The 23817-nt window shown below is 50.7% G+C and overlaps 1 protein-coding gene across 1 annotated transcript in view; it reads right to left on the bottom strand.

Moving 5' to 3' along the window:
- TRABD2B (TraB domain containing 2B) overlaps positions 1-23817 on the bottom strand; it is a gene marked incomplete at its 5' end in the record, with an annotated part of 173004 nt that extends 149187 nt beyond the window's left edge. Inside the window, 2 exons of the mRNA XM_004679484.2 lie at positions 21180-21740; positions 23764-23817. Coding sequence (XP_004679541.1) covers positions 21180-21740; positions 23764-23817 — 615 coding nt within the window. The remainder of the gene's footprint in view (positions 1-21179; positions 21741-23763) is intronic.

Here is a 23817-nt window from a genome sequence, read left to right on the forward strand (position 1 = left end):
AGGAGACAGAGTGGGGGGCAGAACAGGCACATTGACTGAAATACACTGCTGAGGGGAGCAGTGGTTGAGGTAGGAGAGGTCTGCCACGCCAAGTGGGTCAGCTCCTTGGCCACAGGTCAAACTCTGGCTGCCAACACTTCACAGTGTTGTGCCTTCACTCGTTGAGCCACCAGGGAAGGCCCTAAAAGCCAGTTTTAAAGGAAAGGTCAAATATAATGGTAATCCCCAAATCTCCTGGGCCCTGCAGAACCAGCTGTGGGCTTGAGCAGAAGGAAAAATGATGTTGTCCAGGCTGCAGGTAAAGCCAGCAGAAGTAACATCTGCGCTCACTATGTTCCCCTAACCTAAAGTGGGAAGGGTGCTCTCACTCAAAGCTGCCCTTCCCAGGGTCGAGTCCCCACTTCTCCCACTCATTCTCACATTCTAGCCCTTCATCCTTTTTCCATCTCATCTCTTCTCCAAAATGTAGGGGAAGGACACTGTGACCTCTCCTCAGGCTCCGTCCAGCCCCGAAACAGATTCAACTTCCTACTCGTTGTAAGTTCTCAACAAACACTGGTGAATGAATGAATAGCTGAATGATCATTCCATCATCGGCGAGGCAACCATCAGTATCACACTCTGACGATCTGTTACATGCTTATTCATTCATTAAATACTTACTGAACACCTGCTGTTTGAAGGGTCGGGTGCCAGGCTCTGGGGTACAGTGAGGAGCAAGTACTAGAGCTTTCTAACAGGGCCTTTGGCCATCAGCCTCCTCTCTTGTCCCTTCCAGGCATTCTGCAATTATTTTCAAATTTATCCTTTGAAAGGAGGATTGGATCTCAACAACTTTCAGGGTCTCCCATCACCTACATGACATCTAATTCAATCCTCCTGTACTGACATTCTAAACCTTCAGAGATTTCACTGAAACCTATACTCCCACCTCATCTCCCATCCCTCACTCTCTCCCTCCATTATATATGTTATGGGCCAGGCCTGCCCGAGCGGCCCTTGTAGCCTAAGCAATAATCATTTCATCTCATTGTGGCTTAGCTAGGGGTTGGCTGGTCTGGGTTGGGCTTGGCTAGACTCAAGTTGTGGGTCCATTTGGGCTTGGTTCTTCATAATGGGTTGGGCTTGGGTCTGCTCTGTGTGTTCTGGGACCCGGGCCCAAGGGGCAGCAGCTGCACGGGGGGTCTCTTTTCGCGGTGGTAGCTGAGCCATGAGAGGACAAGCCCTACTGAGCAAGTGCATTAAGACTCTGCCCGGCTTGTGTTTGCTCATGTCTCATCCATCAAAAGCAGGTCACGTGACAAGCGCATATCAAGGAACGGGAAGAACACTTGCCCAACATGAAGTCAAAGCAAGTCACAGGGCTAAACCATGCATTGCTGGAGCTTAGGGAAGGGGGAGGCAGGTAGTAAGTATTTTCAGACAATGCCATAATCACACCTACTATCTCTGCTCACTGAAACTGGGCAATTCTGATATGGGCAGAATATGGTCTCCAACACCATATACTCTGCAAATATTTTGTCCATTTGAGACATGGGCACTGAAAACCTGTGCAGAGATGACAGAGCCTGATGACTGAAAGGGACAGGTCCCTACTCTCCTGTTGTGAACAAAGTTCTTAGAACTCTGCATATGAACTCGCAACCGTAAAGTAGAGGAAAACCTCCTCGCAATCCATGAGAAAACCATAGAAGCCGCTAGCCGTGGGGCGGTTCTCAACAGGGAAAGGCCCTATCAAACATGAATTCCATGCCAGCCAGGCTAGCAAATCCTGTTGGAAGCATTCTCTCTCACCGATCTGCAGCCTCAAAACGGTTCATCACCATGACCATGCGGTTAAAGGCTCATCCGATCAATGGGAACATTTATTGAGGCCTGCCTTGTGCCGGGCAGCACTGGTGAGCTCCCTGCCTTCACACCATGTCCCAGCAGGAGGCAGGCTCCTGCTTCCTGGCAGCGCCCAACACAGCACCGGGCCCACAGTGGGTGCTCCATACATACCACTGACCAAGAACCCAGAATCTCCTCCATAGCGCCCCTCCCTCGTTCCTGGAAACAGCCTCAAAGAGTGAGGTTTCCACCCAAGCCTTCCCATTCACCCAGAAAGAAAAATGCAGTTAATCAAAACAATCTGGACTTTTCTTGCATTCCCACCACCCCTCCAACCCCCCCCAAAACGAAACCTCCCTAAGTGATTAAATGTTATAATGAGGATTTGGCATATTGACCCTGTCAAAGATGGTGCATTTGTGGTGTCACATGGAACACAGATGAAAGTGCCAGGGTGAGATGGGCTATCAGCAGAAAGCAGCAAGGAAAGGAAACAAGGGAACCCCCAGATAAAAAAGCCCCTAGAGTCTCTGTCAATAAAGAACCTCTAATCATACACAACCGGGGCCAAGCATGTAACTAACTGTGTCTTTCCAGCAAAAATAATGCTAATTAAATAGCTATTAAAATTATTGTTATTATTAGCAGTATCATTATTATTATTATAAATTAAATACTGTCGAGAAATTAAAAAATCTCTCTTAAGGATCTGGTTCCTTCCAGTTTCTTAAGATACTGGCTACCTCTGGCCGTGGTTCCCCACAGCTCTTAGGAGACCCTGGACTCCTCCTTGTGTTGGACACCCTGCGGCCAGTGGCATCAATCTACTCTCCAATCAGAATTGGGGGCCAATTCTGACCCCCAAGCTGGTGGACAAAGGACCACCGCTTTATCTCGGCAACGCTTTCTCCCTGTAATTCCCTAGCAGAAGCCCTGGCCACATGCCCAACCTGCTCCATGCCTTTCAAATTTACAGTTCTCTTTCTACCTCCTCCAGGGAGCCCTCCCTGATGTGCCCAGCTGTTCCTGAGGATATACATTTTCTGTTCCATGGCCAAGTGTACATGTATGGTTGTACAATTTTTGCTGGACATGCTATGTAGTCTCCTGTCTGTCCCCTCACATGTCCTGCCTGCATGGATATCTGCTTTTTGCATCTCATACTTCAACAATGTGGACTACTAAGGAGAACAGTCAATCAACCCTTTTAACAACCCAACATAATCAGCCCTGTATAAACAAACTGAAGGTTGTGGACCCTTCCAGGGTTGTGCTGCAACCCAAAGGTCCTGCCAACAATGATGGCCACACAACAGGCTCTGGTGGAGCTTCTCTAATGAACCCACAGCATTAGTCCTTTTACTTTCTAAACTTGCTCTCTTCAGCTCCTAATTTCAGTTAATGACACCCCTCAGCCCCAGACCAAAATGTGCAAGCATACACCAGTCTCTTGGTTTCTCCAAAAGCAATCTGTCATATGCATAATCAGCTCTAACTCTAAAACGGAGCAAAACCCATCTCCACCGGCTCTCCCAGGCCTAAGTCCCCATCATCTCCCACCTGGACCATCCACACTGGCCTCCTAGCTTCCTCCATCCCCACCCCGAGAACAGTCCTCTCTGCACACCACAGACAATGCCACCTGCCATCTTCCACACCAAAAAGCAAGTCAGATCTCCCTTTGCTTCAAACTGTGGGTTCAACAGTTGGAATAAAATCCCAGTGCCCAGCAAGATCTCACTCACTTCCTCGCTGCTCCATTTCCTAACACAGGGTTCCAGCCACAACATCCTTTTGGTCCTTAAAGGGTTTCAGGGCCTTGGCACCTGCTGTTAACCCACCCCCCTCCAGAACATGCATTCCTGGGTGCTCATGGCCGGCTCCCCCTCACCCTCTGGACTCCACTGGAAAGACATGTTCTCCCCAGGGCCCACAAAAGCAGCTTCTCCTCTCCCACCCCACCCATAGCACCCTGGTTCTTCGCTAGCCTGTTGCCTTGTATCCTTATACTCTAACTTATTGATTCATTGTTAAGTCCTCTTTCCCAAGGAGAAAAAGGCTCTATTTTGTTCAATGCTATAATTTTAGCACCTGTCATAGTGCCCAGCGCATAGTAAGCCTTCAAGATACATGGGCTGAAGAAGGAAATTTCCCCACTCCTTAAGTGTGGGCAGCTCATAGTAACTTCTCTCCAAAGTAGAACTGTACAGAAGGTGGGAAAAGCATAATTTTATAGAAAAGAAACCCAAGACATATTGCCTCTGCCACTGATGGCAGTGTATGCCCGCAGTGATAAGCTATGCCACAGAACGAGAGGGTGAGGGCGGCTCTTGGTGTCTGGTCCTGTACCCTCAAATGCATCCATGAATCCTAAGGAGAAAAAGCGGACAAATCCTAACTGAAAGACCAGTATCTGACCCCTCCGCCTCAAGCGGTCAAGCTCCTCTAAAACAGGGCAGAGCGAGCACAGCTAGTGCCAACAAAAGGCAGTTACATGGGCTGCAGGTGCCTGATGGGACCCTGCAAGGGAGAAAGGACATTCGGGAAAAGCTAAGGAAATGTGAATAAAGTGTGAACCTTGGTCACGAACGATGGCTCATATCCATCCAGCAAAATCACCCGTATTGACAGGATGCCGGCAGTAGGCAGAACCGAGAATAAGGAGCTGTCCGTGTGAGTCTCCTCCTTAGTTGTGTGAACCAAAGACTGTTAAAAAAAAATTTAAGGAGACACCTCTATAAGGCGAACAACTGCACAACAGTAAACACTGCAAAGATGTTGTCATGGCTTCTGTCAGCATGACTAAGTATGGGCTCTGGCAGGATGCCAGCAAAGAGAAGCAACCCCAGCTGTGACGCGGTCCAGGCCACTGGGTTTGCCACATTCCTTCTGTGGACAACACGCTGAATCCCGCAAAGGCTGACTTCAGCCCGCCTAGCTGCGCCAGCAGTGCTGCCCTTGAGAGTCGGGGTCATCGGTGAAAATAACGAACGCTGCCCTCTTTGAGGATGAACCCTGTTTTCCTACTGCTCTCCAGTCCCTCTCACCACAAGCACCACTGAAGACCTTCTGTGCCGCCCAAGTGTAAGTTTAATCAGCCAGCTCCTCTCCTAGTTGGGGGTTCAAGTCCCACCCATGGTGAAGCTGGTCCAGCACAGCCCTTTGCGGGGGTCCAGTGGTTCATACAGACTGCAAATGGCACAGGGTGCACTCAGGGAAGACTTCCTGCACAAAGGGCCAAGCAGCTCCTTGCCGAGGAAACAGAATATCGAAGACAAAAGGAAGGACAGAGGTCACAGCATCGACAGAGCCAGGACATCCAGGGCCAGATGCAGGGAGTGGTCTGACAAGAGCCAAAGGGAGTTGGTGAGGTGAATGACTGGACAGCAGTAGACACTGCAAAGATGTGTTCATGTTTTTCTGTAAGAAAAAATGGGGCAAAGGTCTTGAGATCCTCCCAGATTATTACGGGTAAGAAACACCTCCTCCACGAAGTCCTCACCCAAACTTGGACATAGGAAGCTCTCTGTCCTCAGCCCCAACCCCAGGACTCTTCCTTGGCTCACACCCTACTTCCTTCATTTTCATATGCTCTTTGCAGTCCATCCTGTCTCTACCTACCTACTTGTGAGCCTTCTATGGGAAAGAGCCTTCTCTGCCCCGTCTCAGTCTGCTCTAGATGGTCCTGCACAGAGCAACAGCCTAAAGAAACACTGGATGAGTGACAGAGAGGACTTCACGATGGATGTTTTTACACAACAAGGAGGTTTGCAAGATTTGCAGAAAAAGGGCTCATCTGGGGTCCAAATAATTCCTCTTCTCACCAACTTCTTCCACTGCTATTTTCCCCCCAACATTCACCCAAGTCTAATTCGTTTTTTCTCTGTCATCTTTTAGTCATTCAACAAACACTAGCTGAGTGCCTACTACGTACTAAGCACATTCTAGATGCTAAAGAATAGAGCATATAGCATGGAGTTGACGTTGCAGTGATGGGGTGAAGGACAATAAATAAGTAGTCAGATATCTAGAATGCCAATTCCAGGGAACAGGGCTCTGGAGAGAAAAGGATGGTTAAGAGAGAAAATTCAAGGGCGTGATCTGCAATTTGAAATAGGGTGGGTTGGGAAGACCACCTTTGAGACCTGATGAAGATGCTGCATATTTTTTTCTTTTGTGTTCACTTATACAGGCCTAGTACCAGAGCAGTGTCTGGGATGCAGCAGGCATAGACAAAAATGAGCCCAGAAGACTATTAGAGGGAGGGAATGAGTGTTAGGAAAGCTAATACTTTTTTTGTATTTTGAGGTCATTGTAGATATACATGGAGTTGTAAGAAATAACATCTTTGTCCCTCTTTTCCCCAGTGGTAACTGCCCACAAAATTACACAAAGTACATACCTAAACCAGCAAGTGGATGCTGACATGATCCACTGATGGACTCAGATGTCAGCACTCTTAACTAGTGTTTGTGTGCTTGGTGTGTTTAGTTTTGTGCAATGATAAGGATTAACCCATTTTTAATATGCAAGTCGGGCGGTCACTTGAAGAGTGCAGAGGGGACAGGAGGCAGGGAGGGGGCCCCTGCACCCCAGGCGGCTGGGCACCCTGACAGACATGTGCCGCTTCAGCCTCACAGCCGCCTAAGAGGCGGGTTTTCTCCCCATGTTACAGAACTGAAAAAACAGTTGACAGGTAGAGCAACCTGAACCCCAAACTCCCGGGCCCCCTTCCCAGGCTCCTCCTGACACAGGAAGGTCTGAAGAAAACAGCAGGAAGAGCCAGGAGCCAAGTGGAAGGCCGGCTCCAGGAGACTGGGGGGCCGGGAAACAGGGAGAGGCTGGTGAGGACGGCCCTGGATTCAGAGTCAGGCCGTGCTGAGGAAAAAAGGGCAAAGCACGAGCGGGAGCTGAAGGAGAAGAGAATCCTGGCTAAGCCTGGATCGATGTGTGACGGTGGGTCCGTGTACATCTGGAGGCCTCACGCTGCTCCTCCTCGGGACAGGGCTGAGTTCGGCCTCCCGGCCCATTTGCTCGGAAGCCAGAGAGAGATGAAAGGTAACCCTCTGCAGAGAAGTGTTAGACCCACTGCCGAAACCAGCAGGAAGGCAGCCCGGCCCACGGCGCAGACTGCTGAGGTCTCCGGCTAGAATGACTGGCTTTCCCAAAGATGAAAATGCACAATGTAGGTCAGCGCACGGAGCGGCGGGCTCTGTTTACAAGAGCCAGAATGCCTGTGTGCCCATTAAAGGCCTTTGAATCCAGCGATGATGAGAGACCCAGGGCTGTTTACCCCTCTGGTATTTACTTTTCTCATACACAATCAGCTCGGGTGCCGTCAGTGCTGACGCCACCTCACACCGAGGCCCTCTGACGTCCCTGTTCTTCCCCGGTGCCCACACATGGTTTGAATTTATTGGTTTTAGCAGCTTTCATTTATATTGTGTGGGGATCATGGACTGACCAGCAAACAGAAGCTCTGATCCGTGCCCTGGAAAAAACACAGAAGCAGGAGAGAGGAGAGAAGGGCTGGGAAGACGCCTGCAGCCAAGGAGAAAGGGCTCCCCAGTGGAAGCCCTGAGGGCCCCAGTGGGAACTGACCAGCGGCCCCCCTGAGAGGGGGGCAGGAGCTGGAAAGAGCCTGGAGTTACAGCCACCTAGCTCAACCACCTAGCTGCCGCAGTGGGCCTGGGGGCGGCTGCTGGGGACAACAAGGGGTCCCTGACTGGGGGCTTTCTGTTTTCCACCCGGAAACTCAGAGGGGGATGGTAGACGGGGCTGGCAATCTCATGCACCCCAGCTTCTCTGAGTGTGTGCCTGCAGCCAGGGCCTAGGGAAACCCAGACTCATTAGACGAAGTTGCTGTCCCCAAAGATCTTCGGTCTATGGTGGAGACAGACATGTAAACATATAAAAGGCAATTTTATATGTTAAAATGCCCTTTCCCAGTGAGGTCAGAGCAGCTTAGAGAGTGGCTTTGCGGCAGCACAGATGCCGTTTATGGTTTACCAAGCACGCTGCTCGTACCGCCGCGAGGCTGGGCAGGCAGGGCGCTCTCTGCACAGCCTCGAGCTACGGGCCGCCCAGCCCAGGGCTTTTATTATTGACAGACCATTTCCAGGCTGTGCATCCTGCCCCCTACTTCTGACTGGGGAGCACTCAGGAGCCACCGGCCTCATTCCAACCCCACTTTGAACAGGTGGAATCCCCCAAATTGGCCATGGAACACACATGTCACAGGAAATACACATGTCCCAGCCCTGGACGCAGCCACTTCATGCGAGTTCGATCCCCAGCCCCAGAGGTGACCACACGGCATGGCAGACCTCTCCTGACCCGTCCGCTGCTCCCCCCAGCAGTGTGCTTCCCCACTCTGTCTCTGGTGAATCCTCTCATGGCCCCTGCACCTCTGGCTTGTACCCGAGTTCTGTATGCATAAATAAATAATCTGTAAAAAAAAAAAAAAAAGAAATACACACGTCCCACGATGGCCTTCTAGGGCTGCTGCTCAGGGCATCCGGCTCCCTCACACTCCTGCCATATAACTGTACTGGCCTCGGGCCGCCTTCGGGCCATGTCTACCGAGTTAGAAACAAATGGTCCTTAAAGTCAATTCCAGAAGCTTAGAATCCTCCTCTGTCTCTGTTGGGTGACTGCACCCTGCATCTGATGAGGGAAAACACGCTTACACAGCAGCTCCTTCCTCAAGCTTGACAATTTACCTGCAGGCCTGAGTGAGTTGCTCTAGTCTGACAAACTGCAGAACATGGAGTCGGGGACAGAGGCACTGCACTGCCCCCGGGATCAAGCCCATGGCTTACGAGCAGGCCTTCACCGTCCTTCCTATCCCCCTTTGACCTTCAGCACCGAAGCTCAGGAAAGCCACACCAGGTCCCCACACACCATCACCAGCTCAGGGCTCACGGGTAGCAAGCAAGCAGTGCCAGCACCCCAGTAGCACTTCGGGGCTCCAGCGTCCTTCAGCACCTGCAGAGTGCCAGCCTGCGTGGGGTGGAGGCTCAGGGTGAGTGTTCAACCTGACAAGGGTAGCACTGAAGTTTGGGCCAGCTACTCTGGCGTGCTGAACAGGGTTGGGGGTGACATGGCTCTTTGCACATGTTCTCAGTCCTGTGCACACACCAGGGACCCTGAGGGGAGCAAGGCAGCCCCCCAGACTAGCACTATCACAAATTTACAGCCTCCACTTCTTTCTTATTGTTGTTGTGGTTTGTTTCTTTATTTCTCTAGTTGTCCTGAGATATGATGACAAAGAGTACTGTGTTAAGTTTAAGGTGCACAGAATAATGATGATGTTCACGGATTGAGAAACAGTTGCCACAATAAGCTTAGTAAACATCCATCATCTTATACCAAAAGGAAGAGGAACATTTTCTCAGAATTCTTAGGAAATTTGCTGTCTTCAAAATTTACAAATGGGCTCACTGCAGGGATAACTATAGCTACAGTACTGTATATCTCAAGGACTTAATTATCCTACAACTAGAAATTTGTACCTTTAGATAACCTTCCTCCCTGTGCCCACCCCTCATTGTTAACTGTATTTTTCTAGCTGTTGTGATTTTTGGTTTGTCTTTCTTTTAACATGCCGCATATACGTAATTCATAGAGAACGTCTTTATTTCGCTTAGTATGATGCTCTCAAGTTCTGTCCTCATCACAAATGGCAAGATTTCCTTTTTTTTTTTTTAATGGCTGAATAATACCCTTCTTATACACACCATGACCTCCTTCCCCATTCATCAGCTGATGAACACTGAGCTCGCATCTCCGCCTTGGATATTACAAACAATGCCGCTGCGGACATGGACATGAGATCGCTCTTTGCCATAGTGTTTTCATTGGCTGGGGATAAATGCCTGGAAGTGAAATTGCTGGATCAATGAGGTAGCTCTTTTTTAAAAAACTTTTTGAGGAAATTCCATACTACTTGCCCTAGTGGCTGCACCAATTTCACCCCCACCAACAGTGCACAAGGGTCCCCTTCTTTTCACATTTTCAGCGCTTGTTATCCCTTATCTTGTTGATGATAATTATTCTAACAGGGGAGGTGATGGCTCACTGTGGTTTTGAGTTGCAACTCCCAATGAATAGTATGTTGAACAGTGGTACTTTTCAAATGGTACTTTCCTTTTTTTTTTTTTTAAGATTTATTTATTTGTGCATACAGAACTGGGGTACAGGCCAGAGGCTCAGGGGCGGCGAGAGGTTTCACCATAGACAGAGCGGGGAGCAGAACAGGCAGATCGACGAAGTACACTGCTGAGGGGAGCAGCGGGCGGGTCAAGAGAGGTCTGCCATGCCATGCGGTCCCCTCCCTCCGGGGCAGGGGGGAATCGAACTCATGCGGAAGTGGCTTTTAGCTTCTCAGTGCTGTGTTTTAACCCGCTGCACCACCAGGGAGGGCCACTTTCCATTTTTTTTAAATTGGATCATTTGTTCTTCATTTGCTCTTGAGGGGCATAGCATCTTTGTATATATCGGATATTAACCCACTACGTCAGATACCTGTTTTGCAATTTTTTTCTCCATTCTCCAGGTTTCCATGGTGTCAGCCTTTTCTTATTCTGTGAAAAGCTTTTTAGTTTGATAGTATCCTATTTATTTACGATATATTTTGTTTCCTATACTTTAGATGTCATATCAAAAAATGTCACTACCCAGTCCAAAAGTCAAGGAGCTTTTCTCCAGTGTTTTCCGGTAGTTTTGTGGTTTCCAGTCTTACATTCAGTCTCTAATGCATTTCACGTTGATTTTTTGAATGGTGTAAGATAGGGGTCGTGTCATCTGGGCTCAGCCTCCACCATACCTTCACCTGCCAAAGTCAGCTTCTGCTCCCAACCCCTCACGCCCCTCCTCACCCTAGGTCCTTCCTGGAGCGGCAGTCTTCCTCTGAGAAAACCTCAAGAGTCTCTCAAATTTCTGCTTCTGCCAATCTTCTATACACCAAGGCCCCCACCTCCCAGCCCCCCACTATCAGATTCCAGTTCCTTTGCGTTAGATACAGAGAGGCTGAGAACACAGATTCTGCAGCCAGACTTCCTGCGCTTGAATTTCAGGTGCTCCACTTACTGGCTGTATGACCTCAGGGAAATGAATTAGCCTCTTTGGGCCTCAGCTTCCTCACCTGCAAAATGGGGTTGAATACAGCACTAACTACCTGAGAAACTGTGGTCAGGGGAAGCACACCGAAAGCACCAGACCATGGCCAGCCCTCTATGGTGAAGCTCCCTCTCTCCCTCTTTCCATTCTTTCCTCTCCCGCTACCCCCATATTCATCTTTGCACCCCCAGAACCTGGACCTGAGTCTCGCACAGTGCATTTCCCAGTAGTGCTCATTAGGCGAAGGAAGGAATGAGTGGAGGAACAGTTTAATAGTAGTGAATTCAAGTGGCAGAGATTTGTAGGGTATTTCTCTTTGGGGGAAGAGAAGAGGGAAAACACCTGCACACAGAGAGCCCTGCGGGCTAATAAAGTCCTTCCCGGCTTTCTCCCTTGCTTCTCCACAGGACTCAGTTGCTGCTGTTGACAGCCAACCTGCCCCTGCATCCGGGAGGAAGAACACCCCAAGAGGGCACTGCCTAGGGTAGTACTGTAACCCGTGGCAGTGCTGAGCCTCAGAAAAGAGTCTCCAGTTGAAACTTTCCCATCTCCCCTGGTGACGTGCCCCAGGTCAGGGAGCAGTGGGGGCGCACTGGATGCCAGACCAGAGCAAAGATGGTCGGGCATGACACATTGTTGGAGGTCAGAAAAGATAACCACACTTTAGGCCACTGGGCTCCCATCAGGCCAAGCCAGCACCACCCCTGCTCTGAACCATGCTCAGGGAGACTGAGACCACATGCCTTCTTCATTGTGGATGGGCTTCACCTCAAGAGACAGTGAAAAATGGGTCAACAATAACAAAACAACCAGCACGTAAACCACCGGTTAGCATCCATCTCCTCTTCCGCACTCCACACACTCAGTTCCGTGGTTTACACGCATTATGCACTGACTCCTCACAACACCCCAGGGGGTAAATACTGTGGGGAGCCCCATTTTTGCAGATGTAGGAACAGACCCAGCCAATTTGGAGGAGCTGGGATTCCTACTCCAGTTTATCTCTAACAATATCGAAAACTTTTAAGTGGAAATCCCTGCTCCATCATTTTGTACAAATTGCTTGGCCTCAATTTCCTCACAACAGGGGAAACAGCACTTACCTTTCAGGACTGTTTAGGAATTTACTGTGATAAACGGAGGTCTAGCACCTAACAGGCACTATCAATGGCTCGGTAGGGAGCTGGATAGGAAGAGGCAAGAATAAAACTAAGGAAGGGAAGGGTGGAAAGACTCATCCTTGAAGATTTTCTGTATTTTCCAATATGTCAAATTTACGTAGCAGTCTCCTTCTTCTCACCTTGACCTTTCCATGCCCATCTCCAGGATCCAAGCTCTATTCAGCCTGCCAGGTCTCCATTAAGAATCCTGAATTTCTTTGGTGATGGGAAGCCCAAGGTGATTGCAAATGAGATGGGAAAATGCACAAAATGATGTAAAAATAAACTATTATATATGTATAAATAGATAATAGATAGATACATAAAGAATCCTGAATTTCTTTCTCAACAACCACTATACTAAACTATAGGGATGGAAGCAGAATAAAAAAAAAAAAAAAACATTGCAAGACCACCAGCAGGCTATGTGCATTGGGTAGCCTAGGGCAACTGAACATTCCAGTTTCCAGTCAAGGTAAAATCCAAGGATCAAGGTCCCAGAGTGTCTCCTTCTACCTACCCATGAGCAATCCAGCACTCCTCAAGCTGCATCTCACACCAGCAGAGGGTGGTCTGGGGCTCAAAAATGTCCCTTAATTCAGTGGATGCTACAATAACCCAGCTGGACATCCAGGGTGGCTACTAGGAGTCTGGAACACCCGGGCCCTTGAGTGGTCGGAAGCAAAGTCCTTGCCTTTCTGAGCTCAACAGTCACTGTGGTAACAGAGGAGCGAGGACACCCTACTGAGCAGAACCCCTGGAATCAGTCCTGTAGTCTCCAGCCCAATGAGAAAGTAAATTTCTGTCAAGCCACTAAATTTGTGGGGTTCTGTTACAGGAGTTCAACCTGAGTAAGACACCCACCAATTATTTTAAAATGCAAAGCTAAAAAGCCGCCACATCACCCCCTAAACTCCACCTGCTGGGTTAGAATCAGGGGGCATCAGCACACCAGAGCTGTCCAATCTGGCGCCCACAGACAGAAGTCTGTCTGCCAAAGTGCATGTGTTTGAAGAGCCCAGGCATTCAAAATGGACGGTTCTCAAGAACTCTCCACTTGAGGACCATGAGCTGGCCAGACAACAAAAGCGAGAAGACTGTCAGGCAGAGGGAACAGGGTGAGCACAGGCACAGGCCATGACAGGGATTGCTCGTGGCGGGGGAACAGACAGGTCGGCAACATTAGAGCTCAAAATCAAAGTAGTGAGTAACCGGAAAAATGAAACATTTAAAGATGAAAATAAAGTGCATGTGGTGGAGAAGGGAAGAGGGTGAGCCTCGGGAAGCTCATGTGTGCTCTGGGTAAAAAAAAAAGAGGAGGAAAAAGAGGCCTTTGTTTGCGAGTCACAGATGAAGAAGAGAACACAACAAAATGTTCCAGGACAGAGAGAGATAAATCCAGTAGGGGCCAGGGACCCATGGGAGTCAAAGTCCTGACACAACAGGCCAGTAACATTAGCTCATCTGCACTTCGTAGGCAGGTGGGAAGTCTGAGGGCTTTTGTGAATTAGGTCAAGAGGCAGCCCCTTTGTAGCACCCTAACTGCCAACACCCCAACCACCAAATACAACACAAAGCCACAACTTCAGGGCTGGACCATAGTCAGTCCAATTTCATCATCAACAGAAAGCATATTTTGAACTGCATTTTGAATCTGGACCTACCAGAAAGGTTTCCTCTGGTGAAGATCATAATATAAAGTTAAATATGTAAATGCTAAAAAAAAATCAATTTCCATTAAAAAAAATCCCACAGAGAAAAATATATGTAAATGGGTCCATGAGGAAAGCAATGGCATAGGCTCCCGAGCAGATTAACTGTAGGAGTATTCTGGGAAGACTTCCTGGAGGAGGCACAGCTTCAGCTGAGCCTTGGAGAGATCACGGGTTTCAGAAGTAGAAGAAAAAAAGGAGGAAATTCCTGAAGAGGGAGGGAGCCCAGGACAAGCAACAGCCTTTCCAAGCTTGGGGCAACAGTTTTGTGTTCCAGCGGATATACTGCGCAGATTTAAAAGCCTGTGGATTCTGGAGGAGCTGCTCGGCTAGACGGCTTGGCAGCCGCTGAGCAGAACTGAAGGCTGGGCCACCAGCTGCCTGTGGATTAAGTGGGCGGACAGAGAGCCAGTGAGGGGAGATAAAAGGGAGTGAAGTGGATAATATTTAGAAGCGAACTTGAGGGGGAAAAGAACGTCGGCAGCAGGGCTGGCAGGCTGCGCGCTTGTCGAATTCTTCAGTTTCCTCCCTCGGAAAGCTGCATTACCAGGCGACCCCTTCCTGGCTTCCAGAGATGTCCAAATGGGAACTATTAACAAAGGCACGCTCCCATTTTATCTCCTTCACAAAGTGCTTTGCTGCTGCTCTGCGTTCTCGCCTTGGCCGGGAGTTAACTGGCGGATGGGCTGCAGGAAGAACAGCAATGTGTGTGCACATGGAGCTTCTTGGAATTTTTGTGAGTTGGTTCCTTCCAATGCTCCCAATTTAGAAGTCTGTGTCTATGTGCTGAAAATTCTTCAAAGTTTAGAGGGTAGGATTTCACGACGTGAAGATTCTTCGAGTCCAAAAATGCCTCTGAGCCCCGTGTTCTAAGATTTCACCATTCTTAGATTCCTCAAGCCTCCGAGTCTCAGCCCGTGATTCAGAGATTTCTGGAAAGCTGGTGTTCTGCTTGCTGTGGATTTCTGATTCTGAGACTGAACATTCCAAGCCCTCCTGGTCACCTCAGGTTCTCTGGCCTCACTCCTCTCCGGCCGAGATACCTGAGCTGCCTGCCTGCTTCTGTCTTTTCCCCCTTCTTATGCTGGGATAATATATTAAACATTAAAGTCTTAGTTAACCAGGTCAGAGAGATCAGCTGAGCCTGCTGCACCAGCAGGGGCTCTTTGCAAACAGCTCTCAGGGCACAGAAAGAATCTGGGAGGACTCATGCTGAGCTAGGAGGTCCCTGAGGGTTGTCCACACCACGTGACATTTGCTGAACAGCTCCTGGCCACATGCTGAGGCTGGATGTGAGAGACAGTGGGTGTGGCAGGTCGCAGCAGGAGGTGGGGCGCTCAAGAAGTCCAGTTCCTAGTCGGGGTCCGGAGTTACCTGGTGCAGCTTGGGCCAGCCTGTCGTGCTCCCATAGGGACCAAGGGGCCCTCTCTCAAGGGTCCTGGAAGGGTACCCTGCTGTCTAGATTCACGCTGACCAGGGCACATAGATCCTACAGGGGCCCACAGCAAGGATGCGTGCTGTGAACTCCAGGAGCCGGAGCTGGGTGCCGCTGCGGCTGCTGTGCAGACTCAGGGAGAGCAAGGCCTCCAGGGTGGAGGTGAGAGCTGGGTTCTTGAAGCTGGAAGCATGCAACAGGAGAGGGGAAGTCTCGCATCTGACGTGAATGTGGTGAATGAGGACACAGGAGAGACTAACACCAGGGGCTCTGCTTCGTGCCTCAATTGCCGCAGCCTTGAACGAGGAGGACAGAACCCAAGAGAGGCCGTGAACGCTTCACAGGTTAAACCCTCCTCTGTCTCTCCTGGCACTGCACGGGCCCCACACAGTGGGTGCTGTGCTTGAATGAATAAGAAAGCGAGTGAGGGAGAGGAGTCCTCATGAAAGAAAGGAGCCAAGGCTGGGCAGGTGTCCAGCAGACTATGCTGCGACAGGCTGGGGCTATCTCCACTCTGCAGGCTGGCAGAGAAAGGCAGCAGGATCACCCACCGGAACCAGCAGGCTTCCGGACAAGTAGGTAGCAGCAGCAGCCTGCCAGCGACAAGCCTGCCAGCCCCTCCTGATGGCCGATAACTCAGGCTCAAAATCTGCGGGTGGGATGGCCCAGGGCCTCCGACATGTGGGGCAGATGAGGCCAAAGTAGCCAGACCTGGGCTGACCCTGGACATCATCTAGCCCAGCACTTTTCAGGGACAGAGGGGCAACTCGGCCAGAAAGGGGAAAGGCCCAGCCCAAAGTCACGGGCAAGGGGGCGAGGGGGGAGCAGGGCTCATAGTGTCCCTGCAGGACAGCAGGAGCTACTGAAATTCCAGGAGGGGCTCCTCCTGTGACTTACACAGTTCTCCTCATATGTTCAGTTTTCCAATAGAACCGGATGGCAGAGAGGCAGGCCTGGTCATGTCTTGGTTTTCGACCATTCATTCATTCATTCATTCATTCCTCCCTTCACTCAGTCAGGCATTCTCCACAACCACTGAGCACTTGATAATGTGTGCTGGCCCCTCAGGGTGTAGAGAGAGGAGCTCTGACTACACATCAGGTAGCCCTTCTTTACTCAGCAGTGCCTGGCTGGCTGAGAAAGCTGGGGACACATTCCATGGAGGCAGCTGGTTCCTGGGGTGTCTCCGGGAACTCCCATTTTAGAATCACCTCCAGATCCAACTGACAGCTTGGATCCAGCTTCAGCACTTTCCAATGATTGCTCCAGATAGATAACATTTTTTTTTTTTCAGTAAGAGCTGATAATTTCCCTCCCTGCCCCCCACCACATACACACAAGTCACCAAACAATATAATCTGACTATTAAAAATCAATTCATCTTACAGGTGCCTGACAAGCACTGAGGTGGACTCCTGGGTCCACTTGGCTTGGTTGTGTAATTGCTGTCAAAGGCCATATCCTTTTGAAGCCTCAATTTGCTGCCCATAAAAGAGATCTGAGACGCCATCACAGCTCCCTGAGGGCCAGCGGGACACACGTATGAAGTATAAAGTGGCACCCTGTATAGAGATGGAGGTTAATGAGGACTCTGCAGTCTGACTCCCCACTGAGGAGGCTGGAGAACGTTACAACTACTTGAACACCCCTGACTGTCGTGCCTAAGTATCCAGCCTCTCTCACACTGGATGGGCAATGAACGCCAGCGTGCTTATTACAATCTGCCAGGAACAGGGTGGCAAGGCCCTTGTTTTCTTATGCCTTGGAGAACCACAGAAGTCAGTGTTCTACTTCACTGCCTCCATTGTGTGTATGTGTCATGGTGACAGGGAGGACTGAGGACCCCTAGAGGGGAAAGGCCATCTCCTAATGGGTCCAGTGAGTTGGTAGCGGTCAATACCAGTGCCTGCAGGCAGCCCACTGTGCTGATTAAAATCTACAGGTCCTGCACGCCCATGTTTATTGCTGCTTTATTTACAATAGAAAAGACATGGAATCAACCCAAATGCCCAAAAGTATATGACTGGATTAGAAAGATATGGTACATACACACAATGGAATATTACTCGGCGATCAAAAAGATAAACACATGCCTTTTGCAGCAGCATGGATGGACCTGGAAGGGATCATGCTTAGTGAAATAAGCCAGAAAGAAAAAGAAAAATACCAGATGGTTTCACTCATAGCAGAAGCATAAAGGACCAGGGGGTAAATAATAATAACTATACCAGAGGCATTTTATGGGGTGAAGTGGGAAATGGGATAAAAAATGGGGAGGGTGGGGAGTACACAGGACTATGGTGGTGGCACATGGATGAATTGGTGATGGGAAGTCCACAGGGATTACAAATGAGATGAAAAAAGCACAAAATTATGTAAAAATAAACTATTATAATAATAAAAAAAAATCTTCAGGTCCCAAGACTGTCCCAAGACCTGAACTCAAGCTTCAGCCGCCCCAGGCTTCTGAAGGCAAGAGCTGCCAGCTTCCCTCCCCTTTGCACTCGGCTCTACTTTGTTTAATAATAGATGGTCAGTGGTCCTGGCTGCTGGGGGCAGGTGCCAACAGGGCAGACCAGACCTGACACTGCCAGGCAACCTCTACTTTGCCTGCCCTAGAGCTGGCCCAGACTCTTTTCCAAGCTCAAGACTCCTCAAGGTGGTGTCTTTTCATGTCTCATAACACTCACTCAATTGTGAAAAGCTGTCACCAGTCTCCCACTTGAGAGATGCGGAAACCAAAGTTTACAAACAAGCCCTTGGCTTTAGTGTCAGAGCTGGGACTGAAATCGAGAAGCGCATCTTTGTACGTCTCAGCCTACCATCCTGAGGAGTCAGAACACATTAGAAATCTTAGTGGGCCTGCTTCCTCCAATCCCATACTAGCCCTAGAGCCAAAGGAAATGATTTTTAAGTATAAATTCTCTAGGAAGTAAAATTTTAAGTTCTCAAGGGGGGAAAGAAGAAAGGAATGAAAGAAGACTGACGGAAATACCTACCCTGGCAGAGTCAGCGTGGGGCAGTGGGAAAAGCACATCATCTTTCTTTAGAGTCAGGCAGACCGACTCTGTTCCTTATTAGCCATATGACCTTGGGCAAGTCGTCCAACCCTCTGAGTGCCCACCTTAGAAAGCTCCAGGTTGTGAGAACTGAACAGAATGGAAAGGAGTATCCTGCAGGGTGCCTGGTGCATGGAATTGATTATACCCATCCCAAGGAATGCTGGGGCTGGAAGGGGCCTGAAGGATGACCTAATCCCAGGGTCTCATTTCACAGATGGGAAAAACAAGGCCCAAAGAGGGGAACTGACCTGCCCTGGGTCACATAACAGAGTGATGCTGGGTCTATCTTCCTCAGTTAATGTTGAAATCAGAGACCATGGCCAATAAGCCTGACCTTCCAAGCGGCTACAAAGGTAGAAGACATATTCTGAGTGGCTCCTCCAGCCCATGGAATCCCAAAATGTAAGCTTGCTTTCTCCGCTGAACAAGGGAAAATGTGGTATTTCTGCCCAGAAGAAAATACAACAATTTGAGCAATACCAAACTGAAAACAAAAGTCTGAGGTCTGAACAAAAAGGCACTCTTTTAAAGCTTCTTTTTCCCGCCTTCCTCTCTCATTGCATGCCCCCCCCCAAATATTTTGCAATAACAGTAATGCTGAGAGGAAAGAAAAAATAAAAATCTGATGCACTTAGCAGATATTTCGGTACAATAATGCATCACAGATGTTCATATCAAACTGTGCACGCATGCATACAGTTTTACTGAGGCTATTGCATTTCTGGGTTTGAGATTGGGGATCCCTAACCACCCCATCCATCCAGACTCTGGTAGCCCACCATTCCCAGTTAGCCCCTGGCTGCCCAAGAGGCTGGAGGAGAGATTTCATCACTTGGCTCCAAAATGATAACGGGACAAATTGGTGGGGTTGGCTGCTCTGGCAGGTGGTGAAGGGTATGTAGATTAAGGGAAGCATGAGGGGTCCTATTTCACTTGTTCTGAACTTGCTTCCTACAGCCCTCTCAAGGAGCTGCACCCCAAAACAATTTCAAGAGCAGCCCAGACTGGTGGTGGGATGGGCGTATTTTTGAAACTAGAGATTTGAGTTCGTTTGATCTTCAAACGTGGGCTTTGGAGACTGTCAGCGGGCTCCTTGCTGGCCGATGAATGGCTCGCGGGAACTTTTCCTAAAACATAACCTCACACACTTCCCAGCAAATGTTTTCAACCCACCAGAACCGTCACTCAGTTGAACAGCAGTGTTTCCAGACCCCGAAGAAAGATAGTTTTGTTGTTTTAAGAGAGACAGATTAAAGCCCGGGACTGTTTGACTGGAAAGTCCGTGTGCTCCCTTCGGGCCTCACTGGATTCTTCTGTGGTTGGTACAAAGAGGGTGTTGAGAGGGATGTTGGAACCCACCTCCCTAACCTAAAAAAGATATCGAGGCCCCGAACAGAGAGGCCTCCCACAAATCTGTCTCCAAAATGAGATGGGCGGTGAGCACCGGGGAGCCCTACACAGATAATATCAGCTCTGAGGCTGGCCAGGGAAAAGTCACTTCAGAGGGAGAGAGCCGGTATGTTCAGAGGAATCAGCCAGAGCCAGAGAATGCACAGGATTTTCCCCCGTGGAGAAGGAGTCAGGCGTCTTCAGAACCCCGCGGGGCGTGACTAACTGCCCCAATATTCCTGCCACCGGGGCCCTCTGGGTAAGGACGCCACAATTATGGGAGAGCCAGCAGGAGAACCAACAAACCAGCCTTTCATTTGGCCGGCCAATCAATCTGGCTTCTTACCTCCCTGGGGACAATATTGCATTTCCCCTGGAAAAACAAAAGCCAGAGATCTCTGAAGGGGGATCAGTTTCTGCCGTGGTTTCCCTGGTGAAGAGCTTGCAACATCTCGGGAGCAGCAAACAGGTCTGGTCCCAGCCGGACACTTTCCAGCCAGGCCAATTTATGGGGTTGTCTCCTTAAAAGAGGAGCCCGACTCCAGGAATACGCCTCACCCGGGGCACGGGCCCAAGCCCTGCGTGGGGCCTCCTTGCAGGAGCCACCAGCCTGGCTCCGAGTCCCCATCCTGGGATTGACAGCCAGGTCTCAAGACACAGATGTGAACTCATTGTTCCCAGGGCCTCAGAGTTGAGTTTGGGGCCAGTGAGTTGCTAGTGACCTCTGCCCATGGAGACAGAGCTTTTTAATGACAGCTTGCTGGATCAGGTCTCTGGCAATCAGAGACTTTAAACCTCCAGTGTGTCCCCCTCCCCTCCCCAATCTTCCCCACCCCCGCCTCCGTCTCAGGAGTGAACACCCACTCCTGAGGTTCAGAAATCAGAACTGTCAACCTTTGAAGAAACAGACTTCTCTGACATTGCTAACCCCGAAACCATCCTTGCTGACTGGTCTCCCAGTCTAGGCAGGCAGTCTGAGGGCTGCCTAGAGTCTTGCAAAGGCCTGGAAGCCAGACAGCGGAAAACCAGTGCTCCTCAGACACCAGACCCATCACAACAACCGTGTGCCCAGACCCAGGGATCGTGACTTCCCCTGTTTCCTCTCCCGACCATGAGGTGCCCACACAGCAGCCCGCAACACCTCGGGTCCGGGCCTGGGGAAGCCAGAAGCGCGAACCTGCGACTCCCTCTCTTGTTTGTCATTTCGCTGAAGCTCCCAGGGAATTCCTTCTGCTCAGGCAAGCACAGCAGGTGGGGGTGTCTACCCCCAACAGGTAACACCACAGAGACTGAGAAAAACACCCAAGCCCGGATTCTAGCTCACACCAATCGCTCTTATACCACCACAAAGCAGCAGGAGGGGCGCCCCAAGGCCCCCAAAGCCCTGCTCCCTTTGGGGCCAGGCCTCTGGCTGCCACAGAAGGTCCAGGACTGCAGGGGAGATAAAGGCACCCGGGCGGCTGCCTACCTGAGAGAAGTTGAGCCCGTTGAGCGGATGGCACTGCTCCTCTACCTGCTCCACAGCCCCGGTGTTCTTCTTCATCTTCTCGGCCTGCTGAGCCAGGTAGAGGTCCAGCACAGGCACGCCCCGGGAGCGCACGTCGGTCTCTGTGAGCGAGTTCACCATAAGCATCACCCAGACAGGCCTCTTGCGCTCCCAGTTGCCCGCGATGGCATTGAAGAGGTAGTCTGCATACAGCCCCTTGCCCCGCTGCGCGGGCGTCATCCACGAGGGCATCATCAGCTTCACGTAGTCCAGGTGGCGCTTCAGGCGCCAGTAGAGTTCACGGGGCAGCACGTCCTGCAGGTTCTCCCCGTGTGGCAGCAGCTGGCAGCTGGCCAGTGCCGAGATGGTGTAAGGGTCCGTCAGGTCCAGCTCGAAGTACACACGGGCGCTGGCCTGGAAGGCCGCCTTGGAATTGTCTGGGATGAAGTCCCAGACGCGGGTATAGGGGACATGGATGGTGCCAAACAGGTAGGCCGGTGGGTCACGCCGGATAGTCCACAGGAAGGAGTTCAAGTCCCTCTGCTGCATGGGGAGGAGAGAAGGAGAGTATGAGACTGGCAGCAGCTGACTGAGCCAAGGGAAAGGTGAGCACCGGGTCAGAGTGGGCAGGAGGAGCAGGGGACGTATGGACCGATATGGAACCATGGACAAGAGCAGGGGTTTCGCGAGCTGAGACCCACATGCAGAGCCCAGCTTGGTCGCCCTTCGTTGTATGACCTTGAGCACCCACAGACTTAGCTTCCCCCTCTGTAACACGAGGGGGCGAGAGGTTGTCGGGAGGGCGGGAGGGCTGGGGGACACAGCACACATACAGAGCCTTCCCAGCCGTGCCAGGCACAGAGGAAGAGGCGGTGAAGGAAGGCAGGAGGAAGGAAGGAGGCAATGAAGGCAATGTGACGGGCTTGGCCCTGAGCGCCATGGACTGCCAGGCCACCTGAGAATATTCATGCTTGGCCAAGCCAAACCTTTACCGGTGGGGTTGCGCGTGGAGGGTGGGAAGAGGGGGATCAAGAATCCTGCTCTGGCAAGAAGGGAGGAAGTCATATAACTTTTAAATCCAACCATTAGAAGATACATGCCAAGAGCACTTTGAAAGCAGAACACCTATTAAAAATAGCACACCTATTTAAACAGCTACTTCCCATTCATCAGGGTGGATACAGTTTTCTTTTTTGGAGGGCAGGTCTGGGGTGTCAGCTACTCTGCTCCACCAGCTGAAACCACAGATGAGAAAATGCTTTAAAACCTGCAGGCTAAGTGAAGTCTCAAAGCCCCCCCCCTTCCCCCCCCCCCGTTTGGGAGGGGAAGATTCCATAGAATTAGTCCCAAGAAATGTACATATTCTGGGTGCTTTCCAGATTCCTCACCTAAAAGAGATGTATCTGGTCTCCAACGCCAATTCTTCTTCCCTGACCTCAGCTATGACTCTGTGTGTGTGTGTGGGGGGGGGGGGGGGCATGAAGACAGCAGTCATTTCTCCAGATCCAGTTGAAGGGTTAAGGGGCATGAGAAAGGAACGACCATTCTCTCTAGCAAGGCCATTTTCCACCCATGCCACTGACCACCTGCAAGCCTGAGGTCAACTCACACATTTTCCTGCCTGGTTCTATCAAATAACATGAATGAAAAGTATGTCTTGGGGTGAAGTAGAAGGACATTAATTTACTAACAAAAACTGACACGCCTAGCCCATTGTAGACAGACTAGCTCTCCGTGCCCCGCGGGCCACCCGGCTCACTGTCCGGCTTCCTGTCCGGCAGTCAGGAAGCACCTTGCCCAAGGTCAGCTAAATCCACCAAGAGGGCATGGGGTAAGGAACAGCCAGTCCTCTGGCCTCCAATCAGGTGATTTTCCATGCATTGGGGGAGGGATACTGAGGGAAGTCAAGGGTTTCCTTGGTCTGGAAGGGAAATTAGGAGAACTGGTAATTACTCAACCCTCAAGGAAATGCTAGGCCAGCATAGCCTGGCCATGTCTTCTCCTCTCCTCTGGATGCTTCCTTCTTTTTGTGACATGGGGGCAACGTGGGAGAGTGGGTGCTGCAAGGAGAGAAGTGGGGGCACCTCCAGGAAAAAAAAAAGTCTGCCTTAGGTCAGAGTTGGGGAGCAGGGGAGAGAGGGAGGTCTCAGTGAGTGGGGCAGAGTGTGTGAATGAGAGGCAGGACCGGCTGGAAGTCAGGGCAGGGAAAGGCAAGGAGTGGTAGAAACAGTTAAAAGTGTCCAGAGAGAGTCCAGAGCGCTAAGACAGGATAAAAGTGAGAAAAAAAGACGCGGGTCAAAAGGGGCACAGAGGGGAAAAGTCCGGCGGGACGGAAAGTCGAGGAGAGCCCCAGAGCAGAGCGACAGCGTGTGGAGCTGGAGAGGAGCGCCTCGGCACGGAGCTAGAGCCTGGGGGCAGAAGCAGGGAAGAGTGCCCGCGGCAGCGTCCGGCGGGCAAAGGTGGGATGGGTGGGCTAAGGTGGCTGTGAAGGCAGGACCCAAGTCTTCGTCCCCACGGGGCTGCACTGCCCCGGCGGCCAGAGAGTGGCCGGCAGGCGCTCGCTCACCGATCCGGGCGGCCGGCACTGTCCTCCGTCCGGGGGCTGCGGGCGGGCGCGGGC

The sequence above is a fragment of the Condylura cristata genome, unplaced genomic scaffold (genome assembly GCF_000260355.1).
Source record: "Condylura cristata isolate star-nosed mole 26May11 unplaced genomic scaffold, ConCri1.0 scaffold00008, whole genome shotgun sequence".
NCBI classification, from domain to species: domain Eukaryota; kingdom Metazoa; phylum Chordata; class Mammalia; order Eulipotyphla; family Talpidae; genus Condylura; species Condylura cristata.